We start from the raw sequence: 15,000 nt of genomic DNA on the forward strand, positions 1-15,000 counted from the left end.
CCGAGGTCCTTCATTGTGGGTGGCCTTGTGTGGGGTGGGGCTCTCTCTCGGCGGGGGGACTCACGCGCAGGCGCAGGGCCTGGGTCTCCTCCTGGTAGGTGGCCAGCTGCTTCTTCCACTGCTCCACGTTGGCGTTGGCCTCGTGCAGGGCGGCCACCAGCTTGTTGTTGTTCTCCTGCAGCGTGAAGAACTCCGCCTCCCACTGCACCTCGCACACCGACCTACAGCGAGGAGGAGGCACGTTGAGATCATAATAACAATAATAATAATAATAGTAATAATAATAATAATGATGATGATATGAAGCCAACGGTCTCACCCTTCGGAGAGCATCTTCTTGATCCGCTCCCTTTCCGTCGTCATCTCAATGTCCGCACTTTGGCTCCGGAAAAATTTGTCGTCGCCGGGCCCGTTGGAGCTGATGATGGGGCTGGGAAGGATCTATGGGGCGGAAAAACAACACAAATCGGGGGATTGGAACCTTCTAAGGTCTACGAGACTGGAAGGCCATCTGTCGGGAGGGATCGAATGGTGTCCTCCTGCCCAACAGGGCCCAATGGGGTGAGACTGGATGACCACTGGGGGACCTCTTCCAATTCTAGGATTTAATATTTTTTATTATTTTATATAATTTATTATTATTATTATTATTATTATTATTATTATTATTATTATTTTGTTTGCTGTATCATACAATAAAATAGTAATAATAATAATAATAATAATAATAATAATAATTTAATCCAAGGCTGGATGACCACTGGGGGATCTCTTCCAATTCTAGGATTTAATATTTTATTTTATTTTTTATTTTATATAATTTATTATTATTATTTTGTTTGCTGTATCATACAATAAAATAGTAATAATAATAATAATAATAATAATAATAATAATAATAATTTAATCCAAGGCTGGATGACCACTGGGGGATCTCTTCCAATTCTAGGATTTAATATTTTATTTTATTTTTTATTTTATATAATTTATTATTATTATTTTGTTTGCTGTATCATACAATAAAATAATAATAATAATAATATAATCCAAGGCTGGATGACCACTGGCAGTTTCTTCCAATTCTAGGATTTAATAATAATAATAATAATAATAATAATAATAATAATAATAATAATAATACTTGGGGCTTCTTCCAATTCTAGGATTGAATAATAATAATAATAATAATAATAACAACACTTGGGGCCTCTTCCAATTCTAGGATTGAATAATAACAACAACAACAACAACAACAACAACAACAACACTTGGGGTCTCTTCCAATTCTAGGATTGAATAATAATAATAATAATAATAATAATAATACTTGGGGCTTCTTCCAATTCTAGGATTGAATAATAATAATAATAATAATAATAATAACAACAACACTTGGGGCCTCTTCCAATTCTAGGATTGAATAACAATAACAACAACAACAACAACAACAACAACAACAACAACACTTGGGGTCTCTTCCAATTCTAGGATTGAATAATAATAACAATAATATAATCCAAGGCTGGATGACCACTTGGGGTTCTTCCAATTCTAGGATTGAATAATAATAATGATAATTAATAACAATAATAATAATAATAATAATAATAATAATAACACTTGGTGCCTCTTCCAATTCTAGGATTGAATAATAATAATAATAATAATAATAATAATAATAATAATAATAATAATAATGATAACACCAACACTTGGGGTCTCTTCCGATTCTAGGATTGTGTAATAATAATAATAATAATAATAATAATAAAATTCCAATTCTAGGATTGTATTATTATAACATAAATAATAATAATAATATAATCCAAGGCTTCATGGCCATCTGTTGGGAGTGTTTTGATTGTGCTTTTCCTTCCTAACAGAAGGTGGACTAGATAACCTTCAGGGTATTATTATTATTATTATTATTATTATTATTATTATTATTATTATTATTATAGTATCCTAGAGTTCAAAGGGATCCCCAAGGGCCATCCAGTCCAACCTCTTTCCGCTGTTGGGAAAGACACCATCCGATCCCTCCCGACAGATGGCCATCCAAATTCATAGACTTTAAAAAGTTCATGGAGAGAATCATGGAATCCTAGAGTTGGAAGGGATCCCCCAAGGGCCATCCAGTCTGACCCCTTCCCGCCGTTGAGAAAGACACCATTTGATCATCCCGACAGATGGCCATGGGGAGGGTGCCTACCTGCGGGGAGGTCAAGCTCAGGGCCGGGCTGGTCAGCTCCGTCTTGTCCTGCGACTTCTCCCGCGCCAAGCGGGCCGCTTCCTTCACCTCCTGGAACTTCTCCGCAAACTGTCGCCGGAAAAAAAGAAAAATATATAATGACGGGTTGGACTAGATGACCTCTGGGGTCCCTTCCAGGTCTGGGATCCCGTTGTGTTTTCACAACAATTGAGTTGGAAGGGACCCCCAAAGGCCACCCTTTGTAAGTAAGACCCAACCAAAGCCCTCCCGACAGATGGCCCTCCATCCTCACCTGGGAGAGGTGCTGCTCGGAGGCAAAGCCCAGGCCGTAGACGGTGTTGGCCCGGCTGTCGGCCCATTGGCCAAACTTCTGGGAGGTCTTCGTGAAGGTCATGTTTGGGGTGATCGTGCTGTTGATAATGGCCTGGAAAGAGAGAAATATTATTATTATTATTATTATTATTATTATTATTATTATTATTATTGTTATTATTATTGTTATTATTATTATATGAGACAGCAAACAAGATAGATATGCTGGATTTCGTATCACAAAACCACAAGTCGAACACTTCCCAAGTGTCTAGGACTGTGTGATGTATTTTCGGATGATGTGTGCAGATCCCAGTAGGGTGGCCTTTTGCAGTTGGCAGATCGTAGTTTTGTCAATGTCTATTGTTTCCAAATGCCGGTTGAGATCTTTTGGCACAGCACCCAGTGTGCCCATCACCACCGGGACCACCTGCACTGGTTTCTGCCAGAGTCTTTGAAGTTCAATCTTGAGGTCCTGAGAGCGGCTGAGTTTTTCCTGTTGTTTTTCACCTGGGATGGCGACATCAATGATCCAAACCTTGTTCTTTTCCACAACTGTGATGTCTGGTGTGTTGTGTTCCAGAACTTTGTCAGTCTGGATTCGGAAGTCCCACAGTATCTTTGCGTGCTCATTTTCCAAGACTTTTGCAGGTTTGTGATCCCACCAGTTCTTTGCTGCTGGGAGGTGGGACTTGAGGCATAGGTTCCAATGAATCATTTGGGCCACACAGTTGTGCCTCTGTTTGTAGTCTGTCTGTGCAATTTTCTTGCTGAGGATATGATCAATGGTTTCATCAGCTTCCTTGCACAGTCTGCATTCTGGGTCATGAGCTGATTTTTCGATCTTGGCCTGAATGGCCTTTGTCCTGATGTCTTGCTCCTGGGCTGCAAGGATCAGGCCTTCTGTCTCCTTCTTCAGGGTCCCATTCGTGAGCCAGAGCCAGGTCTTCTATTATTATTATTATTATTATTATTATTATTATTATTATTATTAATGGCCTTTGTCCTGATGTCTTGCTCCTGGGCTGCAAGGATCAGGCCTTCTGTCTCCTTCCTTCTTCAGGGTCCCATTCGTGAGCCAGAGCCAGGTCTTCTCCTGATCAGCTTTTCCTTCAATTTTGTCAAGGAACTTTCCATGCAATGTTTTGTTGTGCCAGCTGTCAGCTCTAGTTTGTAGTGCAGTTTTCTTGTACTGGTTTTTTGTCTGCTGTGTTTTGAGGAGTTTCTGATTTTTGACTTCAATCAAAGCAGGTTCTTCACTTTGCTTTACATATTCTGCCAGGGCATGTTCTTCTTCTTTGACTGCTTGTTTTACTTGTAAGAGTCCTCTGCCCCCTGATCTTCTAGGCAGATATAGCCGGTCAACATCACTGCGAGGGTGCAGTGAATGATGAATGGTCATGAGGTTTCTTGTTTTTCTGTCCAAATTATTATTATCATTATTATTATTATCATCATCATTGTTATATTATTATCATCAACATTATTATTATATTATTATCATTATGATATTTAATCATCATTATTATTACCATTATATTTGATCATTATCATTATTATTACAATATTTTATCATTATCATTATCATCATCATCATCATTATTATTATATTATCATTATTATTATATTATATTATATTACCATTATCATTATTATATTACCATTATCATTATCATCATCATTATTATTATTATATTATCATTATTATTATATTATATTACCATTATCATTATTATATTACTATTATCATTATCATCATCATAATCATCATCATTATTATTATATTATCATTATTATTATATTATATTATATTATATTACCATTATCATTATTATATTGCCATTATCATTATCATCATCATCATCATCATCATCATCATTATATTATCATTATTATTATATTATATTATATTATATTACAATTATCATTATTATATTACCATTATCATTATCATCATCATATTCATCATTATTATTATATTACCATTATTATTATATTATATTATATTACCATTATCATTATTACCATTATCATTATTATATTATCGTCATTATTATTATATCATTATTATCATTATATTTTATCATTATCATTATTATACAGTAGAGTCTCACTTATCCAAGCTAAATGGGCCGGCAAAAGCTTGGATAAGCAAATATCTTGGATTATAAGGACTGATCAAGAAAAAGCCTATTAAACATCAAATTAGGTTATGATTTTACAAATTAAGCACCAAAACATCATGTTAGACAACAAATTTGACAGAAAAAGTAGTTCAATACGCAGTAATGTTATGTTGTAATTACTGTATTTACGAATTTAGCACCAAAATATCATGATATATTGGAAACATTGACTACAAAAATGGCTTGGATTATCCAGAGGCTTGGATAAGCGAGGCTTGGATAAGTGAAACTCTACTGTATTACCATTATCATTATTATTATAATATTATCATTATTATTATATTATATTACCATTATTATTATTATTATTATTATTATTATTATTATTATTATTATATTATCATTATCATGATATTATTGTTATCATTATATTATTATTCATAATAATATTTATTATTATTATTATTATTATTATTATTATTATTATTATTATTGAATCCTAGAATTGGAAGGGAAGCCCAAAGGTCACCCAGACCAACCCCGTTCTGTTAGGAAGGAAAAGCACAAAGCACTCCCGACAGATGGTCATCCAGTCTCTGATTGTATTATTATTATTATTATTATTATTACAATACCATTATTATTATTATTATTACAATACCATTATTATTATATTATCATTATATTATTATATTATATCATTATTATTTTATCATTATTATTATTATTATTATTAATAATAATAATAATAGAATTGGAAGGGAAGCCCAAAGGTCATCCATAACAACTCCCTTCTGTTAGGAAGGAAAAGCACAAAGCACTCCTGACAGATGGCCATCCAGTCTCTGATTGTATCATTATTATTATATCATCATCATCATTATACTATCATTATTATATCATGTTATTATATTATTATTATTTTATCATCATCATTATTAATAATAATAATAGAATTGGAAGGGAAGCCCAAAGGTCATCCATAACAACCCCTTTCTGTTAGGAAGGAAAAGCACAATCAAAGCACTCCCGACAGATGGTCATCCAGTCTCTGATTGTATTATTATTATTACTATTGTTGTTATTATTATTATTATTATATTTTATTATATTATTTTATTATTATTATTTTATCCTTATTATTTTTAATAATAATGGTGTGGATGCATCCCTTGGTCATTACTATTAATAATAAGGATAAAATAATAATAATAAAATAATATAATAAAATATAATAATAATAATAATATTATAATATAATAAAATATAAATTATTATTATTATTATTATTATTATTGTTATTGTTATTATTATTACTATTAAGCAGAGGCTGGATGGCCATCTGTCAGAAGGGATCGGATTGTGTCTTTCTGCCTGGCTGAAAGCAGTTGGACTGGATGTCCTTTGGAATCCTTTACGACTTTAGGACTCTATTATTATTGTTGTTATTTTTATTATTGTTATTATGATTATTAAGCTGAGGCTGGATGGCCATCTGTCGGGAGGGATCGAATTGTGTCTTCCTGCCTGGCCGAAAGCAATTGGACTGGATAGCCTTAGAAGTCCCTTCCAACTTTAGGACTGCATTATTATTATTATTATTATTATTATTATTATTATTACTATTATTACTATTAAGCAGAGGCTGGATGGCCATCTGTCAGGAGGGATCGAATCGTGTCTTCCTGCCTGACCGAAAGTGATTATTATTATTATTATTGGTCACTTTGCCTGGTCCTCACCTTGGTCCCGCCCACACTGATGATGCGGTAGACGCTGCGCGTGGCGTCATAAAAGTAGGAGACGGTCAGGGCATGTTTGCTGGCCGGGATCCAGTTGCGCTTGGTGGCTGGGTCGATCTGGAAGATGTGGGCCCGGGCGCTGAAGATCGGCTGCTCCCTGCAAGAGAAGAAAAGCCCAGAGTTACACTGATTCACCAGGTCTGAAAATGTGTGCTGTCCCTTTAAGTGCCTTCCCACTCTCTCCCCAACTGATCAAATGCCCCGGTTTCCTCTCTCCTCCGCCCTCGCCCTCAGTTCACGCCGATGGCTGCAAAAAAGTAATTTGTATTCCATTATTTCTGCAGTCTTTCAGCCCATCTAGGCTGCCATGTAATGCTGCTTAATATGTCTACACTACCATAGAATTCAGTCCAATGCACTATAGGGAGGGAAGTCAATAATAATAATAATAATGATCATCATCATCATCATCATCATCATCATCAGGGGTCTTAATAGACCACTAACGGGACACAAGGCAAGAGTATGATGTGGCAGATGGAGGGAAGTCAATAAGAGTCTTCATCATCATCATCATCATCATCATCTTCATCATCTAGGAGTCTTAAGTGTCGAGATGGAAGGATGTAAATAATAGCCTTCATCATCATCATCATCATTACCACCACCATCATCATCATCTAGGAGTCTTAGTGCCGAGATGGAGAGGTCAATATTAGTCTTCAACAACAATAATAATCAATAATAGTTTTCAACATCAATAATAGTCAATAATAGTCTTCATCATTATCGTGGTCGTCAGGATCACCTTCATCATCATCATCATCATCATCATCATCATCATCATCATCATCTAGGAGTCTTAGTGTCGAGATGGAGAGAAATCCATAACAGTCATCATCATCATCATCATCATCATCATCATCATCTAGGAGCCTTAGCTTCAAGATGGACCATCATCATCATCATCATCATCTAGGAGTCTTAGTGTCGAGATGGATCATCATCATCATCATCATCATCATCTAGGAGTCTTAGTGTCGAGATGGAGAGAAATCCATAACAGTCTTCATCATCATCATCATCATCATCATCATCATCATCATCATCTAGGAGCCTTAGCTTCAAGATGGACCATCATCATCATCATCATCATCTAGGAGTCTTAGTGTCGAGATGGATCATCATCATCATCATCATCATCATCTAGGAGTCTTAGTGTCGAGATGGAGAGAAATCCATAACAGTCATCATCATCATCATCATCATCATCATCTAGGAGTCTTAGCTTCAAGATGGACCATCATCATCATCATCATCATCTAGGAGTCTTAGTGTCGAGATGGATCATCATCATCATCATCATCATCATCTAGGAGTCTTAGTGTCGAGATGGAGAGAAATCCATAACAGTCTTCATCATCATCATCATCATCATCATCATCATCATCATCATCTAGGAGCCTTAGCTTCAAGATGGACCATCATCATCATCATCATCATCTAGGAGTCTTAGTGTCGAGATGGATCATCATCATCATCATCATCATCATCATCTAGGAGTCTTAGTGTCGAGATGGAGAGAAATCCATAACAGTCATCATCATCATCATCATCATCATCATCTAGGAGTCCTAGCTTCAAGATGGACCATCATCATCATCATCATCATCTAGGAGTCTTAGTGTCGAGATGGATCATCATCATCATCATCATCATCATCTAGGAGTCTTAGTGTCGAGATGGAGAGAAATCCATAACAGTCATCATCATCATCATCATCATCATCATCTAGGAGTCTTAGCTTCAAGATGGACCATCATCATCATCATCATCATCTAGGAGTCTTAGTGTCGAGATGGATCATCATCATCATCATCATCATCATCTAGGAGTCTTAGTGTCGAGATGGAGAGAAATCCATAACAGTCTTCATCATCATCATCATCATCATCATCATCATCATCATCATCATCATCATCTAGGAGCCTTAGCTTCAAGATGGACCATCATCATCATCATCATCATCTAGGAGTCTTAGTGTCGAGATGGATCATCATCATCATCATCATCATCTAGGAGTCTTAGTGTCGAGATGGAGAGAAATCCATAACAGTCATCATCATCATCATCATCATCATCATCTAGGAGTCTTAGCTTCAAGATGGACCATCATCATCATCATCATCATCTAGGAGTCTTAGTGTCGAGATGGATCATCATCATCATCATCATCATCATCTAGGAGTCTTAGTGTCGAGATGGAGAGAAATCCATAACAGTCATCATCATCATCATCATCATCATCATCTAGGAGTCTTAGCTTCAAGATGGACCATCATCATCATCATCATCATCTAGGAGTCTTAGTGTCGAGATGGATCATCATCATCATCATCATCATCATCTAGGAGTCTTAGTATCGAGATGGATCATTACCGTCATCATCATCATCATCATCATCTAGGAGTCTTAGTGTCGAGATGGAGAGAAATCCATAACAGTCTTCATCATCATCATCATCATCATCATCATCATCATCTAGGAGTCTTAGTGTCGAGATGGATCATCATCATTATCATCATCATCATCTAGGAGTCTTAGTGTCGAGATGGATCATCATCATCATCATCATCATCATCTAGGAGTCTTAGTGTCGAGATGGATCATCATCATCATCATCATCATCATCATCATCTAGGAGTCTTAGTATCGAGATGGATCATTACCGTCATCATCATCATCATCATCATCTAGGAGTCTTAGTGTCGAGATGGATCATCATCATCATCATCATCATCATCATCATCATCATCTAGGAGTCTTAGTATCGAGATGGATCATTACCGTCATCATCATCATCATCATCATCATCTAGGAGTCTTAGTGTCGAGATGGATCATCATCATTATCATCATCATCATCTAGGAGTCTTAGCTTCAAGATGGACCATCATCATCATCATCATCATCATCTAGGAGTCTTAGTGTCGAGATGGAGAGAAATCCATAACAGTCTTCATCATCATCATCATCATCATCATCATCATCATCATCTAGGAGCCTTAGCTTCAAGATGGACCATCATCATCATCATCATCATCTAGGAGTCTTAGTACCGAGATGGAGAGAAATCCATAACAGTCATCATCATCATCATCATCATCACCATCATCGAGGAGTCTTAGAGTTGGGATGGATCATCATCATCATCATCATAATCATCTAGGAGTCTTAGTGTTGAGATGGAGAGAAGTCCATAACATCATCATCATCACCATCATCATAATCTAGGAGTCTTAGCATCGAGATGGAGAGAAGTCAATAACAGTCATCATCATCATCATCATCATCATCATCATCAACAACATCATCACCATCTAGGAGTCTTAGTACCGAGATGGATGGAAGTCAATGATAGTCGTCATCATCATCATCATCATCTAGGAGTCTTAGTGCTGAGATGGATGGAAGTCATTAATGGTCATCATCATCATCACCATCATCACCATCATCATCTAGGAGTCTTAGTACCAAGATGGAGAGGTCAATAGCAGTCTTCATTGTTGTCATCATCTACGAGTCTTGATATCCCACAATCTGGACACGAGGCAAGAGTGTCATGCGGCAGCGAAAAAGGCCAAGACCATTCTTAGCTGCCGAAGCAGCTGTGGCGGGAGCGGTCGCAAGCTCTATCTTGGGAAGCAGAAGCTGGATGGCTTTCCTTTGCCGGCGGGCAAGGAGAGGAGAACTTCACGCTCGGCTGGAGAGGGCTCCGAGGCGTCTGCACGGGACGCATCACGACGTCACTGTGGTCTGTGGAAGGATATTCCTATGGCGAAACTTGGCCTCGGCTCCGAGGCTCTTGGCTTCCGTCCAGTTGTAAAAATAGCCTCCCCACCCCTCCTTTCCTTCGCTCCTCTCTTCCTTCCTTCCTTCCTTCTTTCCTCTCGGAAGAAATGCTGACTTGGCCGGAGCGTAAATCAATATTTTATCCATCCAGACACACAATAAAAGCGAATATATATATATATGTCCAGGTTATGGCGAGCGACGTAAACATGTCCTAGAGTCCTCCACGGACACCATAGTGCCCACCAACCACGTCAAGGCTTTCATTCGGGGACAATTTCCTCCAAGATGTTCTGTTTTTCCTCCACCACAGGCACCCCAGTGCTTCTCTCTCAGTGTGGAATTTGCATGACCCCGCCCAATGCCTCTCCCTTAACCCTTTCTTTTCTACGGCAAACAACAAACAGGTACAATTTCCTCCTAATTTTTTGTTTTTCCACCACCACAGGCACCCCAGTGCTTCTCTGTCAGTGTGCAATTTGCATGACCCCGCCCACTGCCTTTCCCGTAACCCTTTCCTACTATTTTCTATAGCACACAACAAACATACAGGGATTTTATCCTATATTTTGTTTTTCCTCCACCACAAACACCCCAGTGTTTCTGACTCTCTCAATTAGTGTGGAATTTGCATGACTCCACCCACTGCCTCTCCCTTAACCCTTTCTTTTCTATGGCAAACAACAAACAGGAACAATTTCCTCCTAATTTTTTGTTTTTCCTCCACCACAGGCACCCCAGTGCTTCTCTCTCAGTGTGCAATTTGCATGACTGCCTCTCCCTTAACCCTTTCCTACCCTTTCCTATAGCACACAGCAAACATACAGAATATTTTCCTCTTAGGTTTTCTATTTTCCCTCCACCACGGACACCCCAGTGCTTCTGACTCTCTCAATTGGGTTTTGCAGGGAATTAATAATAATAATAATATAACCTTTATAATAAATAATAATAATTAACCTTCCTTTCTAGGAGTTGTAGTTCGCCCACAACCTTATGCATTGGGTACCAGTAAAAAATTATTATTATTATTATTACATTATTATTATTTTATTATGACACAGCAAACAAGACAGATATGCTGGATTTCATATCGCAAATCTATCTTGTTTGCTGTGTCATAATAAAATAATAATAATAATAATGTAATAATAATAATATTACTTTATTATTATTATTATTATTACATATTATTATTATTATTATTACTATTATTATCTTAGCCCGGGATCCAGCAGAGAAGACGATACAAAGGAGAGGATTGGAGTCGACAAATGTGTTTGAACCCGATCCCACGTGTTCCCCCCTTACACGCACACGCACACGCAGACACACGGGCATCCACACTTGCACACATGCCAGGGAAGGCTCCCATTGGACGCCGGCCAGGACCAATCAGCTTCCGTTTCCCCTCCCGACGCCCCTTTTAGACACAGAAAGGAGTCTGGCTTGGAAAGGGGTGTGCGTGCGTGTGTGTGCGTGTGCACACGCGTGTGCGCTTTTCATAACCGCAGGGAGGGGAGGATGCAACAGCAATTAGCAGCAAATAACTAATACTCCGAATTGCAGAATCCTATCACTGGAAGAGAGCCCAAAAGATCCTCCAGTCCAGCCTGAACCTGATCCGATCCCTCCCGACAGATGGCCAGCCCGCCACAGCTCAGAAGCATAGAATCCTAGAATGCTAGAGAGCCCAAAGGCCATCCAGTCGGACCCCATTCAGCTTGTTTGATGTGTACTGATCTTGTTGTGTATCAAATAATAATAATAATAATAATAATAATAATAATAATCTAATATTATAATATAATAATAATAATATCCAGCATATATATATCTCATTGGCTGTGTCATGCTCTGTCCTTGTGTTAATAATAATAATAATAATATAATATAATAATAATAATAATAATATCCAGCATATATATATATCCCGTTGGCTGTGTCATGCTCTGACTTTGTGTCAATAATAATAATAATAATAATAATATCCAGCATATATATATTTCTCGTTGGCTGTGTCATATGTCTTTGTGTCAATAATAATAATAATAATAATAATATCCAGCATATATATATTTCATTGGCTGTGTCATGCTCTGTCCTTGTGTTAATAATAATAATAATAATAATAATAATATAATATAATATAATAATAATAATAATAATAATAATAATAATATCCAGCATATATATATATATCCCGTTGGCTGTGTCATGCTGACTTTGTGTCAATAATAATAATAATAATAATAATAATATCCAGCATATATATATATCTCGTTGGCTGTGTCATATGTCTTTGTGTCAATAATAATAATAATAATAATAATAATAATAATAATAATAATAATAATAATATCCAGCATATATATATCTCATTGGCTGTGTCATACTCTGTCTTTGTGTCAGGAGTGACTTGAGAAACTGCAAGTCGCTTCTGGTGTGAGAGAATAATAATAATAATAATAATAATAATAATCCCCCCCGCAGGTGCCACCTATAATAATAATAATATCCAGCATATATATATATCATTTTCTGTGTTATAGTGTCTTTATGTCAATAATAATAATAATAATAATAATAATAATAATAATAATAATAATAATAACTTTTTCGTGTCAGGAGTGACTTGAGAAACTGCAAGTCCCTTCTGGTGTGAGATAATAATAATAATAATAATAATAATAATAATATCCAGCATATATATCTCATTGCCTGTGTCATATGTCTTTGTGTCAATAATAATAATAAAATCCAGCATATATATTTCATTTGGTGTGTCATACTCTGTGTCAATAATAATAATAATAAATAATAATAATATAATACCATCCAGTCAGACCCCATTCTGCTAATCTTGTTGTGCATCTAATAATAATAATAATAATAATAATAATAATAATAATAATAATAATAATCACAGCCTGTGACCTCCACTGATGATGGACCAAACTTGGCACACACAACCCCCAGAACCCACAGAATCACCCATATATAATATATAATAAATATTTTATATATATATATATATATATATATATATATATATATATATATATATATGGCTGAGACGGGGATTCGAACCCGGATCTCTGGAGTTGTATTCCAAAATTCAAACGTCACCATATATCTCTGAAAACAGGGTGGTTTGGCTTCCAAACAAGACATCTGGTTTGGCTTTTCGGATATAAAAACGGCCGCTGGCTGGCTGCCTTCCTGACTCAGCCCTCCTTCCAACGGCTTTGGAAGCAGAAGTTCTGATTCTTTCCCTGCCCCGGACAGGAAGACACCATCCAATCTCTCCCAACAGATGGCCATCCAACCATCCAACCCAACAGGGCAATATAATCGTGGGAAGAGACTCCCAAAGGTCATCCCGGCACAACGAAATCACTCCCGAAAGAGGCTCGTCTGACCTCGGTTTCAAGTCCGACCGAAGAAGGAGGGGCTAAAGAAAGCCATCCCACTACTGAACAGTCAACAAATGTTTACGGGAAAGGAGGCATATAATAATAATAATAATAATAATAATAATAATAATAATAATAATATGTTCCTGTATGGGAAGGTGGCTGGACTAGATGCCCTTTGCAGGTCCCTTCGAGACTTTATATTATTATATTATTATTATTATTATTTGCTTATTATTATTATTATTATATTGTGAGTCCCTGTATGGGAAGGAGGCTGGACTAGATGCCCTTTGCAGGTCCCTTCGAGACATTATATTATTATTATTATTATTATTATTATTATTAATATTATATTGTGTGTCCCTGTATGGGAAGGAGGCTGGACTAGATGCCCTTTGGAGGTCCCTTTGAGACCTAATTATTATTATATTTTATAATCATTATATTATTATTATTATTATTATATTGTGTGTCCCTGTATGCAAAAGAGGCTGGACTAGATGCCCTTTGGGAGTCCCTTCGAGACCTTATTATTATTATTATTATTATTATTATTAGGCTGGACTAGATGCTCTTTGGGGGTTCCTTCGAGACCTAAATATTATTATTATTATTATATTATATTATTATTATATTATGGGTCCCTGTATGGGAAGGAGGCTGGACTAGATGCCCTTTGCAGGTCCCTTCGAGACTTTATATTATTATTATTATTATTATTATTAATATTATATTGTGTGTCTCTGTATGGGAAGGAGGCTGGACTAGATGCCCTTTGGAGGTCCCTTTGAGACCTTATTATTATTATTATTATTATTATTATTATTATTATATTTTATAATCATTATTATTATATTATTATTATTATATTGTGTGTCCCTGTATGCAAAAGAGGCTGGACTAGATGCCCTTTGGGGGTCCCTTTGTGACCTAAATATTATTATAATATTATATTATTATATTATATATAATATTATTATTGCTATATTATTATTATTATTATTATTGTATTGTGAGTCCCTGTATGCGAAGGAGGCTGGACTAGATGCCCTTTGGGGGTCCCTTCAAGACCTAAATATTATTACTATATTATATTACTATTATATTATTATTAATATATTATTATTATTATTATTATTATTATTATTATATTTTGTGTCCCTGTATGGGAAGGAGGCTGGACTAGATGCCCTTTGAGACCCTATTATTATTATTATTATTATTATTATTATTATTATATTATTATTATTATTATTATATTGTGTGTCCCTGTATGCGAAGGAGGCTGGACTAGATGCCCTTTGGGGGTCCCTTCGAGACCTTATTATTATTATTAGG

At 36.3% G+C, this 15,000-nt stretch overlaps 1 protein-coding gene across 1 annotated transcript in view; it reads right to left on the reverse strand.

Annotated features, from left to right (window-relative positions):
- homer3 (homer scaffold protein 3) overlaps nt 1-15,000 on the reverse strand; it is a 32,406-nt gene that overhangs the window by 16,140 nt on the left and 1,266 nt on the right. Inside the window, exons 3-7 of the mRNA XM_062959548.1 lie at nt 6,393-6,549; nt 2,505-2,636; nt 2,213-2,320; nt 320-441; nt 65-221 (exon numbers count right to left, since the gene is read on the reverse strand). Of these exons, the coding sequence (XP_062815618.1) occupies nt 65-221; nt 320-441; nt 2,213-2,320; nt 2,505-2,636; nt 6,393-6,549 (676 nt within the window). The remainder of the gene's footprint in view (nt 1-64; nt 222-319; nt 442-2,212; nt 2,321-2,504; nt 2,637-6,392; nt 6,550-15,000) is intronic.

This window comes from Anolis carolinensis, unplaced genomic scaffold (assembly GCF_035594765.1).
Source record: "Anolis carolinensis isolate JA03-04 unplaced genomic scaffold, rAnoCar3.1.pri scaffold_7, whole genome shotgun sequence".
Taxonomy (NCBI): Eukaryota; Metazoa; Chordata; class Lepidosauria; order Squamata; family Dactyloidae; genus Anolis; species Anolis carolinensis.